At 36.2% G+C, this 24,569-nt stretch overlaps 2 protein-coding genes across 3 annotated transcripts; one reads left to right on the forward strand and one right to left on the reverse strand.

Annotated features, from left to right (window-relative positions):
* Positions 1-7,258: 7,258 nt before the first annotated feature.
* On the forward strand, positions 7,259-11,666 carry LOC110904403 (ankyrin repeat-containing protein At5g02620). Of its 2 annotated transcripts, none has more exons than XM_022150260.2 (4): positions 7,259-7,534; positions 8,078-8,461; positions 9,902-10,311; positions 10,662-11,666. In XM_022150260.2, the coding sequence occupies exons 2-4, from the start codon at positions 8,128-8,130 to the stop codon at positions 11,529-11,531; spliced, it is 1,614 nt and encodes a 537-aa protein (XP_022005952.1). In that variant the 5' UTR covers positions 7,259-7,534; positions 8,078-8,127; the 3' UTR covers positions 11,532-11,666. The 2 variants fall into 2 exon arrangements, with proteins under 2 accessions (XP_022005952.1, XP_022005951.1); XM_022150259.2 differs by having other exon boundaries at positions 8,086-8,461.
* Positions 11,667-14,795: 3,129 nt separating this feature from the next.
* Positions 14,796-15,962, reverse strand: LOC110904404 (probable membrane-associated kinase regulator 4). Its single transcript, XM_022150261.2, has one exon. The coding sequence runs from the start codon at positions 15,861-15,863 to the stop codon at positions 14,895-14,897; it is 969 nt and encodes a 322-aa protein (XP_022005953.1). The 5' UTR covers positions 15,864-15,962; the 3' UTR covers positions 14,796-14,894.
* Between the last annotated feature and the right edge of the window lie 8,607 nt (positions 15,963-24,569).

Here is a 24,569-nt window from a genome sequence, read left to right on the forward strand (position 1 = left end):
CTGTAAACTATCATAAATTTTTAATATACTATATATAAGAACAAAATAGTTAACCAACTAATATGTTTGATGCAAGATAAATTGCTTGCATAATTTGACACATCTATATAACCCGTATTTCAAACTTTTTGTGCCGAAGAAAGTAATCATTTGTTCTTTGAGGGTTGCTCTTCTTTTTGTGGTTGCAGATCCTAACCGAAACAAAAGGGAAAAAAGCGGAGTGGGGTCAATCCTGAATCTTGGTGTCGATGAGACCTTACAGAATGGGAAAATGAGTGTTCTCTTTCTCCCACCTATTCTCTGTCTTCCATTTCTCCCATTCCCTCTAATAAGAAGTCACACTGCAAATGCATGCAAATGCAGGAGCATATCTTTTATTTATTTAAACTTTAAAATTCCCATTTATCTATTTAGTTTCCTAATAATCTTATGACTCATAGTTATAAATTAGGGTCTAGGTTTATTATCTTTTAGTTTTTTTTGTTTGAATTGAATTTACAAGAACTTTGTTTATGAACCTTTTGGTTCCCTTTAAGTAGTTGATTAGTCATTTGATTACACTTGAAACTGCATTAATTCACTTGGGGAAGAAATTTTCTACCCTATCATCTCTCATCATCCATGGCAGAAATACACCTTCAAAATGCATCATTGTTGGTAAATAAATGAACTATACATGCTACAAATGCTAAGTAACACAAATGAAACACCGAATTTAATGGTTTCTGGTAATAGAAAGAGCTCTTTAAAAATTTAGAATAAGTTAAACGAGTAATTATAACTTACATGCGTGGTTTTTGAAACATTTTGTTTTAGCATCCAATAAAGAGAAAGAACAATAATTTGAATTGGTTATGACACACCACTCTGGAACCGTACCAAGATGTAAGGAAAAAGATGTCATCCAATTTTGTTGAAGATTTAACTCTCATTCAGACACATGTACAGATTTAGGAGTAAAATTATATGGTGTGATTTAGCAGATAAAAAATATAAAAAAGCACGCCGCTCTGAATCAAGCATCATCCCTATCTTTGATCACATCTAATTTTGCTTCTTGACATGTCTATTTTTTATAGTTTGGTTTGTGTGACATTAAATTTTATCTTTATTTTAGTGATGACTTATTACTTAGTTCTTGAGCCTCATTGATTGAACTATTGATGGAGAGGGTGAATCCCGAGCTTTAAATTACTTATTTTGTGAGTTTTATATGTGGTTTATGTGTTTATTTGCGTGGAATGAGATAACTACGAGTGTTCGTTGATTTGCAGGTTAAACATGTAATTCGGAGGAGTTATGGTGGTTAAATATGAAGTGGAACGCGTTGGAATGACCATTGCAGCTCTTAGTTTGGATTCGGAACGTGTTCGGTAAATGAAGTGGCCTGAGAGTGCAAGAATTGAGAAAGAACGAAGTCTAGGGGGTATTTGATAATTAATGGAAAGTTCATTTGTGGGCAAATGTGCAAGCAACATGTAAGAATAAAGTTCGGGGACTGATTTGGTACTTTATGAAAGTTGTTTGAAGCTAAAATGTGAAGTAAACATGTGGAGGTAAAGTACAGGGACCAAAACGTCATTTGTTGAAAGTTCATGAGTGAAAGGAAAAAAGGATTGGAATCCCGACTGTAGGTTACGCTCTGAAACCGTAGCTTATGGTTTAATAGTGTTGGTCACATATCATTCAGAAGTTGTGAACCGTAACCTACGGTTCACTAACCGTAGGTTACGGTTGGGTTGATAGAAGAAAACAGAATTTCTGAACTGTAGCTTACGGTTCTATGGACGGAAAGACGCGCGAGTTGGACTTTATAGAGTATTTTAGGGTTTGTTACCGTGGGGAATCATTATCTCATAACCTAAGGACGACCTAAGGCACTCTAGGGCTTCAAAGTTCTAGGTTTTTTCATCCGATTCATCAAGATTCTTCACCAAATCATCAATCCAGTCATAAGTTCGTCACCAATTCAACCTTTTGTCGATCTTGTTTGTGAGACGAGCAGCTAAACTTCTTGGGTTTCCTCCGGATGGGGGCTTTGTTTAATTAGGTACTTTTATGTGTTTCTAATCATTGTAACTTGGTGATCGAAGCATTCGATGCTTTTCACCATGGATTTAATTGACTGATTGTAACTGGTTGCATTTATTTATCCTTAATTCTTAAGCATTCAATTCTCGAGAGTTCTAGTAATTGGGATATATTTAACATGGGGTAAATGTAATTGATGACCATATCATAACCTCCCATTATGTATTAACCGAAGTACTTAGTCTTTGATCATCACAATTGGTTAATTAGGTTAAACATCTATGTCTATGTGAATGCTTTGATTAAACACATAAAGAAACTTGTTTGCAAACTTGAAATTCGGAGGAACCTTTCTTTTTCCTATTGTTTAAAACCTCAAGTTCTTAATTCATAATTTAGTTAATCCACAAATCAAACAATCACCAGTTTATTATTTTTGTTAATAAATTCTTAACATTACACACTTTCCACAATCCTCCTGTGGTTCGATAACCGACTTACCCTACCTACAGAGTTAGTTGGTTTTTGCACGTTCGTTACGACAGACATCAAAATGGCGTCGTTTCCGGGGAGGCATGCGCAAAGTGTTTAGTGTTAAGTTTTTAGTAGAAATAGATAAAAATCCAAAAATAGTGTCATTTTGTTTTGTTCAAAATTATGCGAGGTTTCTTTTGTTTGTGTTGCGCAGGTGCTCTGGTACGTGTATGCATCACACAAAAAAATCCGGAAAAGAGTCCCCACTTGCATTCGATCCAGAAATTGAAAGAACTGTTTGTCACACCCGAGTTGTGCAACTAGCAAACCAAACAAGGCAAATGCCAAATATGAACCTCGACTCAATGGAACATTCAAGCAACCTCGAGAGGGAAATCGAAATCCCACAATTCACCCCGACTCTTACACAGCTATCACCAAACACCACCATACCAGCTCCATCACAATCCACCCAAGTTACTACTCCTCCACTACCCCCAATGCCACCACCACCGTTTCCAAACCTAGATAACTTACCAACCTTCCCAAATCAATCAACTTCTTCCCAACACCCAATCTTCACTCAAACCTCTACTATTCAACATTCTTCACCCTACGTGAGAATTGTTGCTGATGAGAACCCGAACCAAATACAGCCTACCAATGCACCCACCTCAATTCCTCCACCGACCCGACCTTCACCGTACTACTCAGCTTCGCAACAACCGTTTTCTACGTTCGAGCAAGGGAATAGCTCGAGAGAGTTTGAGGATGTGTATGACGACTATGAGAATTACGGGGGCAATCAGAGGAATACACGAGGGTTCAACACGGGAAGTGTGGGGAGGTATGTCACAGGATATGGGTTCGTGGAAAGAGTGAACCCAGACACAGTTGGGTATCCACATCAGTTTCAGCAACCAAACTCAGTTAATCAACAACCTGTTCCGGGAAGGCTATTAGACATTCCATTGCCACCATCGGTGCAACAAATGCCGGGTCAGGCAAGGCCTCTTCCTCGGAATTTAATCCCACCGGTTAACCAACTGGAAGGCATTCCACCAAGGTATAATCGGGGACCGGTTCGCGCTGTTGAGAGCCACTTCAAGCCTGCCATAGCTAACAACCCATCGTCGGTTGTGATCCCGCAATTAAAAGGAGGGCGGTCGTTTGAAGTTCGTGCTCAGTCTATATCCAGCTTGCCTAAGTATCATGGCTTAGCACATGAAGAGCCATATATGGCTTAGCCATATATGCATATCGTCGAGTATGATGTGAAATTGATTCTTTTCCAATTCACACTTGAAGACAAAGCTCAGTAGTGGTTCCATTCATTACCATATGTGAAACAAATTTTATCATTTCAATTCTTTCAAGTTTCATACCAAATTTCATACTTTGGGTTGATATCTCTTTTATTTGAGCTATATTTTAAACAAATTATAGTTCTTTGTGTGATAAAAAAGTTATCCTTTTACGCGGGTAGGAATCTCCGCAAAAAAAGCCTGTGAATTTCCGGACAAACCCTCTTGAAAGGAGGTCCACTCTTAGCCTAGTGAGTCTTCTTGTGTTCGGTTAGGCAAGTGGGAAACACGTTTGCATGGACCTTACTAGGGTATCCCCCTCCTATTGGGCTCAAGGAATTCGTTTTGTGGTTGGTCAGGTTGTGTTGAAAAAAATTAGGGAAAGTTTGTCACGCCCTCAAATTTCACATGCGGAGTTTTACCGCGAGGCATATATCTGACCAGGATCTAGCCACTCATCACGTTGAACCAAACATTTAAAATTATAAAAAACATCGCTAACAACATGATTAGCGATCAAGTTTTAATTGTTCAAAACACAGTTTATTTTGCAGCGGAAATAAAGTAAAAATCCCAACAAGAATTTAAAAACCACAAGTTTAATAAATGTTTCAAAACACAAAGTTTAACAAACCACACCACTCCAGCAGTTGCAACATCCGTCACAGCTGTACCCACTGACCTGCAAAGCATGCAACTACGTGTCAACAATAAAGTTGGCGAACTCACAAATTTTAGCTAAGCAAAAGTAAGGCTCACAAATGTTTTTGGTTTGTGTATGACTCGGGTAGCCAATCCTCGTCAAATGACTAAACTGTGTATCGAATGCTAACCATTCATATGTGCCCCCATTAATGTCTATCAACATTAATGTAAAAGTGAAGGTTAAAAATTCATGTTCGGCTCTCAGTACGGTGTGAGGTTTGTCAAACTTAATAGCCCTATCAACTAATATCCCGCTATGTCCACCCGGCAATCTAATTGGTAAAAATGTAGGGACTTTTCATAGCTTTCTATATAAAATAATGACTTTTTATTTATTTAATTTACTAAAAAGATATACATAAAGTATAGAGGAGCTTGACTTGAACTCAAGTCAACCCAGGTCACTTTCAATATGTACATGCCTCTCAGCTAGTGACCCACTAGATGAAAACTTTATGAAGACATTAAATACATTATTTAGTCCAAAATTTACAAATATAATAATTGTGCAGTGTCGTATTAAATTATTACATTTGAAAGATAATTAACTGAAGTTTTGAAATGAAGATTTAGATTATGATATTCAACATGCAATTAAAAAGAAAATATTGTATGGGGCTATCGTAAGTTTTTTAGAGGGGAGGTCTTGGTTTAAATCTGAGTAATACACGATAATTTAGAAATATTGGTTTATAGAAGTAACATTAGTCGTTTGAAAAAAGAAGAAAAAGATATTGAAATTAAAAACACTTGATTACCACTTATTATATACGATAAGATAGTTATACTTATAGTTATCATTTCGATTTGACATTAAAAACTTCATAAAATAAATAGACCACTCCTCAACTACCATCGCCATTGCACATTTGTACCATCACAATCACCATCTTAGCACAACCGTACATATCTTTTTCTCAACACGGCATCCAGAAAACAATAACACCATCACCGTCATAGCCTGATATGCCCACACACACTGTGGTTCGAACGGATGAAGGATATGGTGGTATGAATCATCTATGGCTTTTGAACGGATGGATCATATGGTGTTAATAAAGATATGTGTTTGTAGGTTGACTAGGTGTTGAAGGAAATATAACCGTCATTGCTTTTTAGAGAATAAATTCTGAATCCGTCGTTGATTTTATATAAAGTTAAGTTTTATATTTTTAATTGTAAACAACTTTTAGAAAAAGAACTTTTAAGGTTGGAAGGGTACAGCTACAATCTATTTCCTTTCTATAATTTTTACAGACAATTTCTTATAACTTTTTATTGAACAGGTTATTTTACTTATCAGAACTAATCTTATAACTTTTTTATTGAACGGCTTATTTTACTTATCCGAACTAAATATGGTAATTATAATCAATAGTTTAATCTTCTTCTGTCTATAAAGAATAGCGTCATACTGTCGTATCCCATGCCATTCGACGAATGTTTCCGTGCCTTTACAAAATACAGGTCAACACATGAGTCAGCACTCCATTAACTACTATTATGCTTATATTTTTTTTTTATTTTTTCCAATTTAATAATATCATGTTGCTCTCTCCCCCTCTCTAAATACTAACAATAATGTATTTTATGTGAATAACAATAATTTAAAATAAGAGAATACGAATAATTCACGTTACTCATTCATGTGCAAATCATAGGTATAATTTAAAGGGATATGATATCAGAATTCTAAGAGTAGTAATGATTGTGATTAAGAAGTAATAATAGGCATCATTTATTGGACACTAGTCGATACTCATCAACTAGCATGAAGTGTTCATATTTAAGATAACATTAATTTTAAGGATGATGTATACCTAAATCATTCACTATAATAAAAAAATTACACTAAGATCACCCAACAATATATAAAAAAACCCGATTTCAATATAATAAAAAAATTACACTAAGATCACTCAATATATAAAAACCCCGATGATAGTATACAAAAATCATTTACTATATAATATAGAAGAGTTAATTACTTTTTTCGTCCCTGAGGTTTGTCAAAAATCACCATTTCAGTCCATTAGTTTAAAAATTGCGATTTCAGTCCCTGTGGTTTCATTTTCGTAACCATTTCAGTCCACCTCGTAACCATTTCAGTCCCTGTACTTGACATAACAATGGATTGAAATGGTTATGAAAGTGAAACATCAAGAACTGAAATGGTTACGAAAGTGAAACCACAGGGACTGAAATCGTAATTTTTAAACTAATGGACTGAAATAATGATTTTTGACAAACCACAGTGACGAAAACAGTAACTAACTCTATAGAAAAATTAGCTACCGGTCACTAAAGTATAACCATGATTTTATTTGTACTATTTTAGTCGTCGAATATCTGTCTGAAAGTTACAAGATGACAATAATCGTTGTAACTCATTTCATGCTTTCACACATGTAGAGTTGTTAATTCAACATTTTAATCATTTTACAACTTTCGACGCGATAAACTTTTAACGCTAATGTGTAGTTTAATAGAGAAAAAACAGAAATTAATATAAAAATAATCCAAAATATTGTTTTAGTATCTAAACAACTATAATAAAACATACTAAATCTTAAATGGTCACATTATCCCATTCTTTTTTCATAAGCACTAAAGGATGCACGTAAGAATAAAGATATTAATGATGAATATCCATTGGAGTAATTAAAATATTAATTCTTTTAACTTACAATGATAATAATTGAATACTTTGACCACAAAAAAACACAAATACATGACTCGACCACCATACAAGCATCATTCCCATCCTCTAGAAAACCATTTTTCCTCCATCCTTGAAACTACAAGATCCTACACATCTTCAATCACACTCAAATTTCTTATTTATCAGTGCTGTTTTATTTGCTTTCACCTTTCAATCAATGTCATCAACATAATGGTTATTGGGTCTCCACAAATGTTCTTGAAAACCTCAAAGTTTTGATCTTTTTAATTTGCAGCTTGAAAATGGATAGAGTTTGAGTCACCAGACATCAAGAATCTCTGTGTTCTTCAATACCCAGGTAAAAAGATTAAATTTTTATTAGTTAGTATTCAATTTCTAATGGTCTGTGTGTATTTTGTATCAAGATATTCAAGATTCTGTTTCTTTCATGATATAATCAATTAATCATGTTTGCAATCTTCAATTTTTTAACATTTTTTTAGCTCATTATGACTTTTTTCTCTCTCTATAGATTGGTTGGAAATAGAGCTTCCAATTGGTAGATATTTCAAGCTTAAAACAGTTTCAAATTGACCTGAAAATATCAACTACCACTTAAAACAGTTTACCCTGCCGTTCAAAAAAAAAAAAAAAAAAAAAAAAAAAAACAGTTTACCCTATACAGTATACACTAATCATTTGGTCATAATGGGAAAAGAAAAGAATTTAGGTTTAAAATGTCAAAATTTAATAATATATTAGAAGAAAAACTTAACTTCTCCTCTTACTCATGTGTCCACATAAACTATATCTTGTACTCTTTTTGCACTTTTATGTTTTATAACAAAAGGTTTCAACTTTGTAACTATTATGAACAATATTTGATCTGGGTGTGCTTCAATTTTACAGAAAATCTCCAAACAAAGAGGGGTTTTGTAAAATCTTGAAACAATGGAGTCTCCGGCTTCTGCGAAGAAATCGAATCAAAGCTTGAGTAGAAACAAGACTATGGAGAAAAAAGATGACACATCTTTGCATATTGCTGTTAGGCAAGAGGATTTAGATGTTGCTTTTGAGATTATGAGTAGTTGTGATGAACAAAAGTTGGTTGAATTGCTGTTGAAGAAGAATCAATCCGGTGAAACTCCACTTTATGTGGCTGCTGAGTATGGGTGTGTTGATTTGGTTAAAGAGATGATCAAGTATTATGATTCTGAGGCTGCAAGTGTTAAGGCTAAAAATGGGTTTGATGCATTTCATATTGCTGCTAAACAAGGAAATCTTGGTAAAGATTTTAACTTAAGTTATAATGTTTACTTTTTGATTTATTCATGTGCTAGATGTTATTGTTATCAGCCTTTGAGTTGACCTATGGGATATGGTTTGAGATCTGGCTTCAGTCTTATTTCTTTGTTATTGTTTTTATTTTATTAAAGGGTCAAATGATTTTAAGTAAAACGATAAGCTAAAAAGAAAAAAAAGTGTAATCGTGTTGAAAGTCGCTCAAAGTCTATTTTCAGTACTGAGAAACCCTGAATTTTATTAAACAATTTAGATTATTGTTGTTATAATACTACCTCTTAAATCAAAATCAAGGTGTTAGTTACGTGTGTGTGTATATATATATTGACAAAAAGGTATTTGTAGTCAACCACTCAACCCAATCCACCTATTTTGACCCACACTAATAAAAAAAAGTGTTTCAACCCAAACTAGTTTTAAGATTTTTGACACCTCTAGAAGGAAAGAGACCCAACTTGAACATTGATGTCACATGAAGAAAGTTCAATCTTTATGATGGATAATCTGATGACAGAAAAACTTTTTAGCTAGTGCTATAAATAGAATGAGGTTAAATCTTGCAATATATTTCATGACATTCTAATTTTATACCGTTTTTGATGACGCAAGTCTCGAATTGGGCCTAATGTCTGAGCCCGAGCCTAGAAAGGTTTGGCCGAATTGGGCCTAATGTTAAAGAGACTTAGAGTAGTTCACTAACTTTTTTAGTAAAGTACATGGATGGTCCCTATGGTTACCAAAATTATGGATTTGGTCCTTATTTTTTCAAAAGTACACGGATGCTCCTTGTGGTTTGCGCTTTGTAACGCATTTAGTTCTCATGAACCGCATGAACCATCCATGTACTTTTGGAAAAAGCTGGGGACTAAATGCGTTACAAATTGCAAACTATATGGACCATCTGTGTACTTTTGGAAATCGAGGGACCAAATCCAAAATTTTGGTAAACTACAGGGACCATCCGTGTACTATACTCTAATTTTTTTATACCGTTTTTCATGTTTATCCGGTCTTTTTTGCTAAGGGGACTCGGGCTCGTGCCGTTATTGTATAACGGAAACATGTTCAACGCGTGATGGGCCGCCACCGGCTATTGTTCAACGCGTTATATTATAACGAAAACCCCGATTTCGTGATATTTTCAACGCGTTATTGTTTTATTTTGTGAGGGTAGTTGTTGGTTGGGGGGAAATTGTTGGGTGTGGTGGTGAGTGATGACCACCCCCACTAAAAAAGGTTGTGAGTGATGAAAAAATAGGAGATGACATGGCGAAACTTGATTGGTGCTTGTGAGTGATAGATTCTATCACTAGTGAACCACCCCGTGTCCCCTAATACCCATTATGACTAATGTGATAAAAGATTATCAAGATATCTCTTTTAATGTAAAAGGGTTCTAAAGATTTAAATATATTGATTTCAGAGGTACTGAAGGTTCTTATGGAAATGCATTCAGAGCTTTCAATGACTTTTGATCAAAGTAACACCACACCATTGCACACAGCATCAGAACAAGGTCATATTGAAGTGGTGAACTATCTTTTGGAGAAAAATAGTAGCATGGCTAATATTGCAAGAAGCAACCTTAAAACCGCTTTACACTCGTGTGCAAGACAGGGCCATTTAGATGTGGTTAAAGCGCTTTCGCAAAAAGTACCCGGGATTGTTGCTAGAGCTGATAAAAAGGGACAAACCGCCCTGCATATGGCGGTTAAGGGACAAAATGTTGAGGTTGTTAATGCACTTATTGAAGCCGATAATGGGTTGATAAATATGGTTGACAAACAAGGTAACACCGCGCTACATATCACTACAAGAAAGGGTCGCACAGAGGTACGTATAGGTTATCGTATAGGTTATTGCATACACTGCAAAATGTGTAGGTTGGGTAACGAGTAAAAAACCATAACTGTCAAAACTATCTTTTGAACATTATTCAAAGTCCAAAGAACAATTTTTTAAATTCAAAATTGACATTGTATTTTTGTAAAAAAAACAACAGTTTTTGTACAAATTTGGAACTATTATAGAATTTACATTAGTAGTGATAAATGTCATGGAGATAAAGAACTCAAATCAAGTTTGATGATAGAAAAAGGTGTTTGACTTTGACTTAAAAAGTCAAAGTGTAGTTAGTTTTGACTTTTGAACCACATTTTGACATCAATTTACTTCCCTTGCAGATTGTTTGTGCCTTGCTAAACCACAAAGGAACAATCAACAAACAAGTCATCAACAAATACGGCGAAACCCCACTCGACACGGCTGAAAAATTCGGCCGATCAGAAATCGCCATCATCCTACAAAAACACGGTGTCCCAAAAGCCAGATCAATTAAAAACACACAACCACCATTAACACCCACCACCCGCGAACTAAAACAAACAGTTAGCGACATCAAACACGGAGTCCACGACCAACTAGAACACGCCATCAGAACTCAAAAACGAGTCAAAGGAATCGGCAAACGAATAAACAAGATGCACCTAGAAGGTCTCAACAACGCAATCAACTCCACAACTGTCGTTGCAGTCTTAATCGCAACGGTCACATTCGCAGCCATTTTTCAACTCCCCGGACAATACGTAGATGATGATGATCCGAAAAAAATCCCAAATGGGTTCTCATTAGGAGAAGGAAACATTGCTGCAAACCCTGAGTTCATAGTCTTCTTGCTCTTTGACTCACTAGCATTGTTTATATCACTAGCAGTTGTGGTAGTTCAAACATCAATAGTGGTGGTTGAAAAACGTGCGAAAAAACAAGTGATGGCGGTTATTAATAAGCTCATGTGGTTGGCGTGTGTGTTTGTTTCTGTTGCGTTTCTTGCGTTATCCTTTATTGTTGTGGGAAATGAGAAGTGGTTGGCGGTTGGTGTGACAGTTATTGGGTCGGTTACATTGGCATCGACGTTAGGGACTATGTGTTATTGGATAATAACGCATAGGATGGAAGCTAAAAGTATAAAAAGCCGAAGGATGTCGGGGTCAGTGTCGATTTCGCCACTGTCGGATTCTGAGAATGAGGATTTTAGGAAACTATATGCTATTTGATCATCAGCATTATGTTGTGTTTTTTGTATGTTTTTCTGTTGAACTGAATGTATGATATCTGTCTTGGTACATAGGGTACCACTTGATTTGTATATATTTTTCAAGAGTTATATAAAGTAGCAGAAAATTGGTCCATATGTTTGAAGCAATATGGAACTTATAGACCCTAAATCCTAAATATACTTGAGAAAACTTCATATCTGGTAACCAAGTTTTTCATTTGTTCTTTAAAATCACTAGGTTTGACCTGTCAAGTAGGTGCCTTTGACCTTTTAATTACCTGTAATTTCACCGTCGTGCCTACGGACGGGTGGGTTACCGGGTTTTCCCTGGAATTGGTGGTGGACTCGGGTTACTCTCGGAGTACTCCGTTTGTCTAGTGGGTGCCCCGAGAGTGCTTGGGATTGATTCTGTTGGCCGTTAAAAAAAAAAAAAAAAAAAAAAAAAAAAAGAGGGATGAAATGACAAAACGGCTAACACATATTCATTTGTGTGCATATACATGATTTATTGTTTGGTTGCTTTTTACTAGCCTTTTAACATCTAGAAAAGAACATCAAGAAACCAAAAATGAACACGGCCCGCGCCATGGGTCTGACTAGACGGGTCATGGGTTTGACCCATGAGTTGGTTATTCTTGATTGGGATGGTTGAATGGATGATGTGTTTGCATACAAGTGAATGTAAGTGCTTAAAGCAACAGTTTGTGCTTTGGCAAAAGCTGTCATTGCTTAAAGTAACATTAGCCACTTTAAAGATTGGAATCACATTCATAGGGTGCTTTTTTATGATCAAATCTACACTCATAAATTTTAGTTATATTTTAACTTATAAGGAAAGGATTGATAGTTGATGTAATGATGTTGACTCTGCATAAAGAATTGTTTAAACCTGTCAAGTAGGTGCCTTTGACCTTTTTAATTATGAAGAATGCCCTGAATCATTAACTTCACATACAAGATCTTTCCTCAAATCTTTTCTTTTTGTTTGACTGTTGTATTAGGACTTTTGAATATTTGATTGACTAGATCCTAAATCTAATCCTCCAAATCAAGGATCAATAACACGCATAATCGAACCCAAATCTCTTGTTTCGTGACACACAGATCCGCTTTCCCAAATCTCTCGGACAAATGGATTACAAAACTTTATTAGTAATATTAAAAAACTGACGCGACGTTACGTGATTTCCATGACCTCTCCCTAAATCTAGAGCCATGTTGCTAGTAGATTGTATATCATGCAATAAAAGTTATATAAGATATCTAATGAGTTGTGGTCTAAAGACAAAACATATGTGATTGTAAAATGCAAATGTACTTGATTTAAAGGAAGATGTACATAGTGGTAGTAAGTAAAAAGGTAAAATTGACCAACTTTATGCGCAACCATATGAATATAAACTATAAAATAAGAAAAACCTTAAAAAGCATATTAATCAAAACCACCAATTAGAAGACTCATAAATCATACTAAAAATATAATTATTTTTTCTCATTGAAGTAGTTTTTGATGATGAACACCACATTTAAAGCAAGAGATATTGAGGTGGACTGGCACAATGCAAACACATAATAATGTTAAAAAGTATATGACTTTAAAGTTAGGTATTAGTGGGCTCCCTCCTTTTTCTTGCTATAAGAAATGCCTTTGAAAACATGACACAGATTTAAATTTCTTGCATGTGATCTTATATTGGATTCATTATCTGCTTTGTGTAAAGATGCCTTTTGTAGTTACAGATTCAGTAGGAAAAAAAAGGAGGCAGAAATCTAATAATGAGAATTTGATGCTCAGTTTGTTTTAGAAATTTCGTTTTTTTTTTTTCTTTTTGCAATTTTTATTGTAGGAAAAAACTTATATGACATGGACACTGGCGAATAAATATACCAAAACATTATTATTTTCTTGAATTTTTTTTTAGAATATTGGATTTAATAATCCCAACTATTCGTCATTGGCCGCTAACAGTTCCAACTTCAAAAATAACCACTGGCAGTCCCAACTATCAACATATGGACCACCAATGGACCCTGACTAACAGAACCCTAATGCCGTTAGTCTCCGATTACCGGAAAAACGTTTGTGGCTGGAAAACTTATTTTTGGCTGGAAAACTCAACATTTTCGTCCCAAACCTCTTTGTAACCTAGTTACAGACCTTTATGAACTTTTTTCTAGTAAAAGACCCAATTATTGAAGTCGCCGAAAAAACTTATATTTAACCGGAAAACTTCTTTTTTGGCGGAAAACTTAACTTTTTGGCCGGAAAACTCAACATTTTGGTCCCAAACCTTTTTGTAACCTTAGATCGGACCTTTAGAAACTTTTTCCTGGTCAAAAATGATTTTTCGGTGACCAGAGAATAACGGCGTTAGGGTTCTGTTAGTCAGGGTCCATTCGTGGCCAATATGTCAATAGTTGACAGTGGCGGATCTAGAAAACTTTCATAGGGGTAACGTCTTAAAAGAAAGGGGTAACGAAATCGAAAAAACGTTTAAAAAATGTCAAATTTTTCCAAAATTTACACTACCGCCGGATCACCCCGCTACCCCTTCTTATATGGTACATCCGCCCCTGATAGTTGAGACTGTCAGTGGTTATTTTTGAAGTTGAGATTGTTGACGGCCAACGACGAATAGTTACGATTATTAAAATCCAATATCTTTTTTTTTCCAAATTTTTCTATATGAACTTAACCACCACAACCCACCACCGGTCTGACCGAAGGCCAAGAGGGTGGCCAACGGGAGACGATGGCCGGTTCCTCCATCTTCGTCGCTCCTCTCTCTCTCTTTCTGTCTCTGCCATGCTATAGCTGCTACTCTCTCTGTCTATCCATCTTTCTAAGGTGGACGTTTTGAAGTGGGAGCGGTATAGGGCGAGGTGTCCAACTACGTGTAAAGGGTTAAAGTATAAAATCCCCAAAATACCCTGAAGAACTGTTCATTCACTTCTTCTATTATCATATAGTAATAATTTTCAATATGAGTGTATACATAATTCAGTCAAGTAACTAATTTGATATTTAAAAGGCAATTATAGTGTGACATTTTCTAGGATGAAGTAATATAGTAATATAGTAAAAGTACACTGTACAACATAACACAACACAATGTCACAATGACAGAAAACACATCAGCAGTTGTAATTAAATCTGAAATGATAAAAGTTTTGATTTGTTTTATGTATAGACAAAATTGTTCTCAATTAAGATTTGAAAGTAAAATATAACTAGTAATTAACCAAATTTCTAATGGACATATTCAAAAAGCAAATGCTGAGACCACTATATGATAATATCATCATAAAACAAAGAAAATAAAATTTAAACAGAAAAAAATGGTTTCAACAACATTGATCATTACACAGGACTTCTTGAATTCAAAACCTGTTGGGATTTTTTACAGTGATCAATGGCTGCTTCAATTGAACCTTCAACCTCTGAATCAGCACTACTATTCCTCTTAACCAACTGTAATTCAAAAAGCCCGTTAGAATAATTAAAAGAAGATGATGAAGATGATGATCCAGAACCAGAACCAGAAGCAGATGAAGAAGAAGAAGAAGAAGATGATGTTGAAGAATGTGAACACTTTCTCTTATTTGCCCCTGAAAAAGACTTCCTGTGGTTGCAATTACTATCAAAAACATCCTCATTCCCTTGTTCTTCAATACCCTTTAAGACATTTGCCAATGTTGGGTATTTTCCTGTTTGAATTTGCTCAATACCACTTTTTTTACTCACTTTCAAGTACTTCTGGAAGAAATTTTGATCACAGTCTTGTTCAACTTCTTGTTTAGCACATGGGTATCCATTAGAATTACAACCAGATTTGTTAAACAAAGATTTGAGAAAAGATCTTGAAGCTTTAAGCTTTTGAGTTATTGAACATTTTTTGATTAACTTAAGCTTCTTTGACCATGGACCATGGTACTTCTTCGGGTGATCAGCGATGAATCCGGTTGACCATTCGAAGAAATATTCGTCCGGGCCTAGTTCGGTACTGGCCCTGCAAGATTCAGTAGGAGATATGTTGCATGATTGGACCATTGGTGTAGAAAATGTAATGAATTCTTCATCTTCTTTATATGTAGCATTTTGTAGAAGAGATTTCACCATTTGCACTCTAGGAGGAAGGTGAAGTGGAAGGAGTCTGCCTTTGTAAAAAAGCTCATCAGCAGGTGAATTTGAATGAGCAATGGAATTAGTTGTCATTTGAAATTCAAATTCTCTGCTTTTTGATAGTGAATTTGAACATAATGATGAACTTACTTCCATATCTATGAATTCTTCATCTTCATAATTGCATGATAAAAGATTTGCTGCCATTTTGTGCAATGTGTGTGTGTGTGTTTAGGTGTTTTTGAGTGGATGTGAAGGGTGTGTGTCAAGACTCAAGAGCATCATTTAAAGGCTTAAAGTAGAGAAGGTGACAAGTTAGAAACTTTGTGATATAAAATGAAAAATTGTCAGATATTTTTTTTTTTTGATTTTTTTTTTCATGTAAGCTTTTCTTGAATGGTTCCAAGCAAGAAAGTGTGGTAAGAAACAAGAATGGTCCCTCTTTCTTGATTGACCAAGCAATGAAAAGATTGCACCTTTTGCTAATCTTGTTGTACTATTTTCATTACCTTCACCAACAAGAATGAGAACACATAATTTATTCATAAAGAAGAGGGACATAGTAAACAACTGAAATTATAGCACATCTCTTGTTTGGACACAATACAAGTTTCTAATGCATAAGTACAACACTTCTTTGTTACTCTCAACCTATTTTTAGATTTTTTGGTGCACAAGGCTACAGGCAACCCATCAAGTGTTTAGCAATAAGGGTATCGCACGAAAAAGGTTCAGCTAAACTATCAAAGTCTAATGGACTGACCAGATAAGGCAACATGTCGTAACGAGTTTTGGTTAAATCAGATTGTTTTAGATACATAAGAGTATCAATTATGTTTGGGTCAAAATGAGTTCCAAGTAAAATGAGTTTGGACTGTAAAGATTTATGTAAAAAGTATCAAATGACTAGAAGATAATAGTTATATGACGGTATTTAGTTTTTGTGATATGACAAAGAAAACAACATATATAAAGGAGGAGCATGTACTTTTTAATATTTAAACTCTCTTTTTCTTTGACTTTAACTATGCTATTCTATAATATTTATTGTAAAAGAAATATTGCCAGGTGACAATTTTAAAGTGGGATAAGGCTTTGAGACCAATAGGTCCTGTGTTCGATTCCTACAAGGGTTTTTTTTCAAATTTATTAGGCTTCCTCTTCAACTGGTGTATATCCATTGTCTAGTGAAGATGGATATGATCAGGTGGTTCCACTGATGGCACGATAATACTCCAGTGATCCGTTAGTGATCCAAATTTAGTGCTAAAAAACATAAAAGAAATATCAGGGGAAATAGAATGATATTTAAATTTAAAACAAAATGTTCATTTCCCCATACACCTTGGTTTTTAGCATTCTCATTTTCTTTAGACATTGTCCGGATGGATGGATGGATAAACATTTCATGGGTCTTCACAAACTTAGTCGGTCAGCATATGGGTAGTTTACCTTTTACCTTTCTTTACTTCACTTATTTTCACAAGATTCTTCACTTCATATGGGTACTTTACCTTTTACCTTTCTTTACTTCACTTATTTTCACAAAATTCGAAAGACATTCTCTTTAAAAAAAGTTTTAAGATTAATACATTTTACGTTTTCCACGTACCATTCGTGGTGCTTTGGCATCCCCTCCAAATGGAATGTTTTGATACATTGCCTCACCTGTTACATCTCATGTCCCTTTTAACGCTTGTTAATCCACTCATACACCACCCTTGGCGCCCCTCCTTGGTACCCATGCCGCGCTATTTGACGCCCAAAAAGTGCTGATGTGGTGGTGGACATTAATTCACAACACAGGGCCTGAAGTAATAAATTTACAAATCTTTTATAGATTTAAGTACATTTTCAAATAACTAGTAATTTATACTTGATGTTATTTAAGTATTTAAGTGTAAATTATAAATTCAATTCGTCATTATAAAATTGAGTATTACTTTTACAAGGCTAGGTTGCAAATTACTCTTTGGTCCCCACTTTACACCCAACATTTAAAAAGATGAATTATAGTTATAGCTATAATAACAATAATAATAATAATAATTTATTGAGTTGAAACTTGATAGCAATAGAAAATAATAGAGTATATGTAAGAAAACATAACGCCTAGCTACGGCTATATATTTTAAAGAAGAAGAGTCCAAAAGTATGCATAATTTCTGCATTTTATTGTTCCTATGTCTATGTTACCTCTCACATCCTTTTCTCAATTATTAGCATCTAGGGTTGCTGTTAAAAGGACTAGTATAGGGTGCCTAAAGAAGTAAATTTTCATTTCTGGACTCGACTTCAAATTTGACCGAGGAGGTTCAAATCAAACTTGACAATGTGGTAGTGGTGAAGTGGTTGGGGAAAGAATTGGTGTTCCCACTTCAAAGTTGACCGAGTAGGTTCAAATCAAACTTGTCAAACTTGCCAATGACTCAGATTCCATTCTCACTATCCTCGTTATTTTCTACGGCATTCAGGTGAATAGCAAATACGGGTGGCGCCGGTTCAACTTGGATGAGAGACGATGTTTTACCGATTATTCCACTGGCGTGCCTTCGGGCGGGTGGAGGTCGGGTTTCCGCGCATCTGGGGAGAGCCAAGGGGCTGGCGGCGATCGAGTAGTCGACCTTGGCCACAACGTCCGATGTCATGGTGGTTGACACGTCGTTCCTTGCTGTTCAAGGTTCAAATCAAACTTTGATTACATGATTTTCTTCAAATACAATAAGTGTTCATTAGAGTACCAACTTTAAGTATTGAGTTGTGAGAATCAAATAAACATTTGGCACTTGTATATACGATTACAATAACACTATATGGATCATAATTGAAGAAATTGTTAGAAATATTTATCCAACTTTAATAATTCTTTGTTTAAACCACAAAACTGAACCTTAATGGTAAATAACACACAATCTATTCAAAAAGAAAAATATAATCAGATTATTGTTAAACTCGGTTTTAACAAACGTGATTGAAACTAAATACATAGATATTTTGGAGTGAGTTGTCGATATATTATACTATGGAAAAATCTTTTGTAATCTAGTTATTTGATAAATAAAAATTTTGAATGTTAAATTATTAGTTTTGAGTATTCAAGTCGTTCAATTCCAAGCAAGCGGTATTCATAATCATAGGTTAAGAGTTGATAAGGGCTATTGGGCCAGATCTCGGAGTCCATACCCTCTTGTTTACTTCGGCAAACACTGCCATGTCAGGCTCTTTTGTTAAGCCATAGCACATGCCCACTCATCTGACAAACTCTATATAATTTAATTTTCGTTGAATTACCTATGTTTCAAAAACCAACGTACACTTCTATAAAAATTAGTAAAAATGCTAAACCTATGAATGTGCCTCAAATATAAATATATACCATCTCCAACATCACCACCATTCTTTTCTAACCCGACTTAGGTACATCCTCATCCGAGTCAGTCTAATGACTTGTCACTCTCGCTTTCTTGGTTTTCTGTCGGGTCCATGTTCTAATTCTATACTGCTTGTTACTATCTTTCTCAACATCCATACTTTTTATTTCAGTGTCTACTCGCAAAATGACATTATCCATAAGAATTTATTGGGACCCCGATACCAGTTTTTGTGTAAGAACTGATTTTTTATCGACTGTCAACACACATTTAGACCCTTTGCAATACACCACCTTACATTTGTTGTTACCATTGCTACCTTAATTTTTAAATAACATCCATTTTTAAAAACAGTGGAAAAAGTTAGTGAAATAAAAGGTTTCACTAATTTTAAATTCTAATAGTTAGGGTAGAGCGGCCTTATAGGGTTCAAAGTCAAACGACCCTATATTTTTTTATTTATGATTAGCATATAAACCAAAATTCAAGTGCCCCATAGTTTTTGAAAGATGAATCATTAGATTTTTTGTGTGCTAAAATCAACAAGGTTTGGAATGGTGCAGTGGTTTAACCCGGGTCCTTCAACTAGAAGGTGTTTAGTATTCTAAGGGGACTCGGGGCACCCCCGTTTTAGTCCGTGATTCTTTTCCAAAACGAGTTATAACACCGGCGCCACTCAAACAATAACGCGTGGAATTTTAAACGCGTTAAACCCAGCACGCGTGAAACTTTTGAGTTTTATAGGGTATGACTTGTACATTGTGCATTAATACTTGTATATTGGAATACCCATCACTAGTGATTCCACCCCTAGTCCATTTCTATCACTAGTGATGGAAATATGGTTGATGACATGACATTTCCTGATTGGATAGTGGGAGTGATGGAATCCATCACTAGTGATTCCACCCCTAGTCCCCTAATAGGATTCGAAAAATTCGAAACTCGAATTTGATTATAAAGGTTCGAATTCGGTTTTTAAAAATCTGAATTTGATTCGATCCGAATTCGAGTCTGGTAATCATATGGATTTATGATTTACAGTTTGATTCGATTCGAAATTCGAACTCAAACTATACATAAATTTTAATTTTTTATATATACGTATACACACACAAATGGAAAAAAAAACCTCTATTTTTTTTTTTACATCCATAAGCTCTTTATCCATATCAACACCAAGCCCAATAGTAAATAGCCTATAATTCCATTCTAATTTCTAAACTAACTTACAATAGCATATGTCAGCCAGTAACCTAATTTATCACACCATCGCAGCCTCGCAGGATTGCAAGAACCTAATCGTAAGTCGGACGCCAACCATTGCCAATGAAGGCGGGTGGAGGTTCTTCATAAGTTCACGGTAAGGGTTTAATTCACACATTGTTCCATGAAAATAAATTTCCGTATTTGATTTATAGTTCCATATCAGGCTTTTATATATTTAGTTTACATATATTACAGTTGAACAATATCTTGGGTAATTTTGAGTTTCAAATACGAATCAAATCGAATTTCGAATTGGGCATGAATTTTTTTCGAATTCGAAGAATCAATCGAATCTCATTCAGATACAAATCAAATTTGAATCTAGGTAAAAAGAAAGTATCCAAATAATTTGATTTGATTAATTTAAAAATTCGTTATTCATTTCATTATAAATTTATATTTAGTTATTTTTTGGTGGGCTTTTTTTCCTTTACTTTATGTGGGCTTTTTTTCTTTTTTTTTTCTTTGGGTTTTTGGCAATGATTTTCATTAGGCTGAAACTATTTGGACACTCTCCCTGCCTATTTTCACACTTTTTCTGTCCTAGACGCCTCGTATAGCTAAGCACTGAATTCAAGGGGGTCTCAGAGGGTGTCAGGCACAATGTTTAAGAAACCCTATACGAAGAGTACACCCCTATACGAGGCGTCTTAAGCGGGGTGTTTTTTTTGGCTGAAATAAGGGGTGTTTTGGTATGGTTTTTTTGATAGTTTTTGAAGATGTGTTTTTTGGTTGAAAATTTTTTTGGTTTTAAAAAAAGTTATGTTTTTTTTTTGTTTTTTACACTATAAAAAAAGTTATTGTTTTTTAAAAATCAACTATTTTAAAAAAAGTTATTGTTTTTTACACTATATTATATCGATTAAATATTATAATGTTTTTAACATTTTACTTTTTAATATTATTCTTCCGATTAAAATTTTATCTCGTTCAAATATTGTTTCCGTATTATATTCAGGGGATATATTGTTTCCGTATTATATTCAAAACATATTTTGTTTCCGTATTATCTCAATTTAAGACAACAATCATTAAGTAACCGAATAACTGAAAATAAACATAAAATATGACATATATAAGATAACTTTGTACATCTATAACAAAAATATATAAGATAAGTTTGTACATTCATAATCAAAATAAAAACAACAACAGGTCTATGCATCCAAATCCAAATCCGAATCCGAATCCTGATGCTGCTGCTGCTGCGGCTGCTGCTGCTGCTGCTGATGTGGTGCTCGAGCCGGTGGAAGCGGTATCAGGGGTAATCCCTCTCTCTCTCGTCTATCATGCTCGGCCCGTACCAGCCAACCTACCAAATCGGTGAGCCTATCAAGCTCGGCTCGTACATCCGGATGTAGCGCAGCTCCTAGGGCATGACCTGGAATAACGTGACGTGGAAACTGAGGCGCACCGAGAGGTGGCGGTGGCTGTGGCACCGCTGCACCGTCTACATCCTCCGGAGGGTCCTCCACGGGCACTGCATCAGCAGGATCTGCAGGAGGATGAACGGCCTCGAAATGCTCTGGTAGAGGCTCCTCTGTCCATACGCCCCCTTCGCGGTTTTTAAACCGTGGGCCAACGGGGAACCTCTTGATTACCTTCATCCCCCACAGCGACTGAAAACCCATCCGCGTCGGCAAGATTGCCGGCGTCCGTAGATGTGGGTCCTGGTGTGGTACGAGGCCTAATGAACGGGCAACGACGGTCACGTACGCCCCGCCATACAAAAATCCGCGCTCCTGCCGGTGATGGGCGGAGGCGTAGTACTGGGCTAGACCGTGTGCTAGCGCGCACGGCCTCCTATACAACAAACAATAATGGAAAAAAAGATCTGTAGTCGTACACCACTCACGACTGTAGCCGCGCTGAAATTGAAGTAGCGAGCAAATGGTGCAGCTACCTGCAGATAGTGTTAGCGAAATACATAAACAGAGATTAATAAACAATGCATATGTCATACCCCAACCGATGGCGGAATCATCGGGCCGCGGCACTGAGCGAAACAGATTGTTCAGAAGTTTCCATAACAACTATTTATATAATCCAGTTAAAGATACGTCCCATACCGTATCCCGAATAAACAAACATGTCATTACAGATAATCATCCAAACAAGAAATTCCGTTCCGACAACTCAGATTCAAATATTATTACAGCAATTGTTTATCTGCTTCTAGACCCCTATTCTGTTGACTTTCTGGCTGTAATGCCAGAGGACAAGATCTACAGACAACTATGCCCCAGACGCTTGTTCTTGGCAGACAACTATTTGTTGGGGGCTTCTAGAAACTTATTCTAGCCTCGCTTTCCTAGCAAATAAGCATCCTAATTACCTGTCACATATGTTAAAATAAAGTCAATACATAAAATGTAAGGGTGAGCATACAAGTTTGATAATAGCATATAGAGTTCGAATAGTTTACACATAACCAGCACGTACACAGCGGAAAACGAAGCATGTTAATTATCGACATGGACCTATCGATACCAACGACTGCGGGTTGACCGTCCGAGACGGTTCGCAATACATGATTACCACCGTAATCCATGCAAGTAATTGTCCTTAACAACCCCCGTGTGAACGGGTGCTAAGTCCAAACTATAGTACTACGTTGTTAAGGCAGGTAGACAGCATTCCACGTGTAAACACAATTAACAAGCATTCATTAAGTCACGTAATACATGCATATTGGTTAGCGTTTCAATAGTTTGCGTAGTGTGATCGTTTATGTTTTTTTATATATAAACAACGTATGTAACACCCAAAAGTGCTAAAAGCAAAAACGGATCGAGTATACTCACAGTGATTGATTATGGATTGAAGGGAGCGCTGAGAGTAGGGTTAGCCTGAGTAGTTCGATAGCACAACAATGAGTAACGTGGAAAATAAGACAAGTGCGAATGAATCGAATAGGTTGGTCGATCGAACGGCAGGTTCGATCGAACAGGCTGTTCGGTCGGCTGGTATGTCCGATTGGACAGTCCTTTCGTTCGGCCGGTTGGCTCGATCGGCTGGGCCATTCGAGTGGATTGTTTCTTCCTCTGGTGTGTTTGTGTTTGAGGATTTGAACTTTTGAAGTTTTCGTTGTAGTATATGAGAACACAAAAATGTCCTTACCTTTCAGGTCGATCGATCGAACGGTCCGTTCGATCGGTCGGCTTAATCGATCGGCTGGGAACTTTAGAAGTGGTTCTCAACAGAATGTCGCTCGATCGAACAGACTGTTCGATCAGCTGGCATTCCCTACTACGAACGAGTTGTGAAAACGATTAAATGTTGAAGCATAGTATCTCATGATTCGAAGAGTAATGTTTACCAATCGAGTAGCGTATTCGATCGAACATCACTTCGTCAATAGTATACTTCATAAAAATTGAAAGGTGTGGAACCATGTGCTAGCCGATCGGCTGGCCCGGTCGATCGGCTGGCATGTCCGATCGGCTGGGCTGTTCGAACAGCCTAGCCGTTCGGCCATCATTTCTGACCTGGTCGGCCTTTCGTCTAACACTGGGCTGTTTGATCACTTGTTGTCATTTCGAGGTAGTTTGATAACGAGTTGAACTATGATATCCTCCGTTCCTACTCGTTTCTTCGACTCGGACAGGAATCACCCAAGTCCGGCCGGTGAACGGTTCGGAACGTCGGTTTAGAGTTTAACCCATAGTCGGTGAACCTAGTATATAGAATCCGAATCTCGAACCTCTTAACTGTTAGAATGATTAGTTAGCCGGTTCAAGCTCCGTTTCTACCGGTTTTAAGGTTTTGAGTGTAAAAGGTTGAAGAAAGTTGGAAATTATTCATAAAATGTTGAGATTTGTAAGAATCTTAGTTTGTTTATGTGGAAATCGGTCAGATCTAAGCTATTCACGGTTGAATGAGGCCAAAGTTTGGTGTTCTTCAAGAACACCATGATGACATCACCCAAGAACACTTAGATCTTGGTGATTTCACGGTTGGAAATCGAGTTTTGAAAGATAGAAAGGTGTAGAATCATGTAGTGATCAAAATCGTACAAGAATTAGAGTAAAAACTTACCGGAGTTGAGAGAAATCTGAGGAAAAGTGAAGAAGAAGGCTGGTTCGGTCAGAGCTTTCCAAAAATGGAAAGTGTGACAATGACAGCCCTATTTATAGGATCCAAAAGAGGAAAGTGGCAGCCGATCGGCCAGGAGCTCCGATCGAATGGGCTGCTCGATCTGCTAGGAAGATGCTAGCCGATCGGCTGGCCTGTTCGATCAGGATGCCTCCTGTTCGATCCGCGACCCACTTTG

This window comes from Helianthus annuus, chromosome 14 (assembly GCF_002127325.2).
Source record: "Helianthus annuus cultivar XRQ/B chromosome 14, HanXRQr2.0-SUNRISE, whole genome shotgun sequence".
In the NCBI taxonomy this organism is placed as follows: domain Eukaryota; kingdom Viridiplantae; phylum Streptophyta; class Magnoliopsida; order Asterales; family Asteraceae; genus Helianthus; species Helianthus annuus.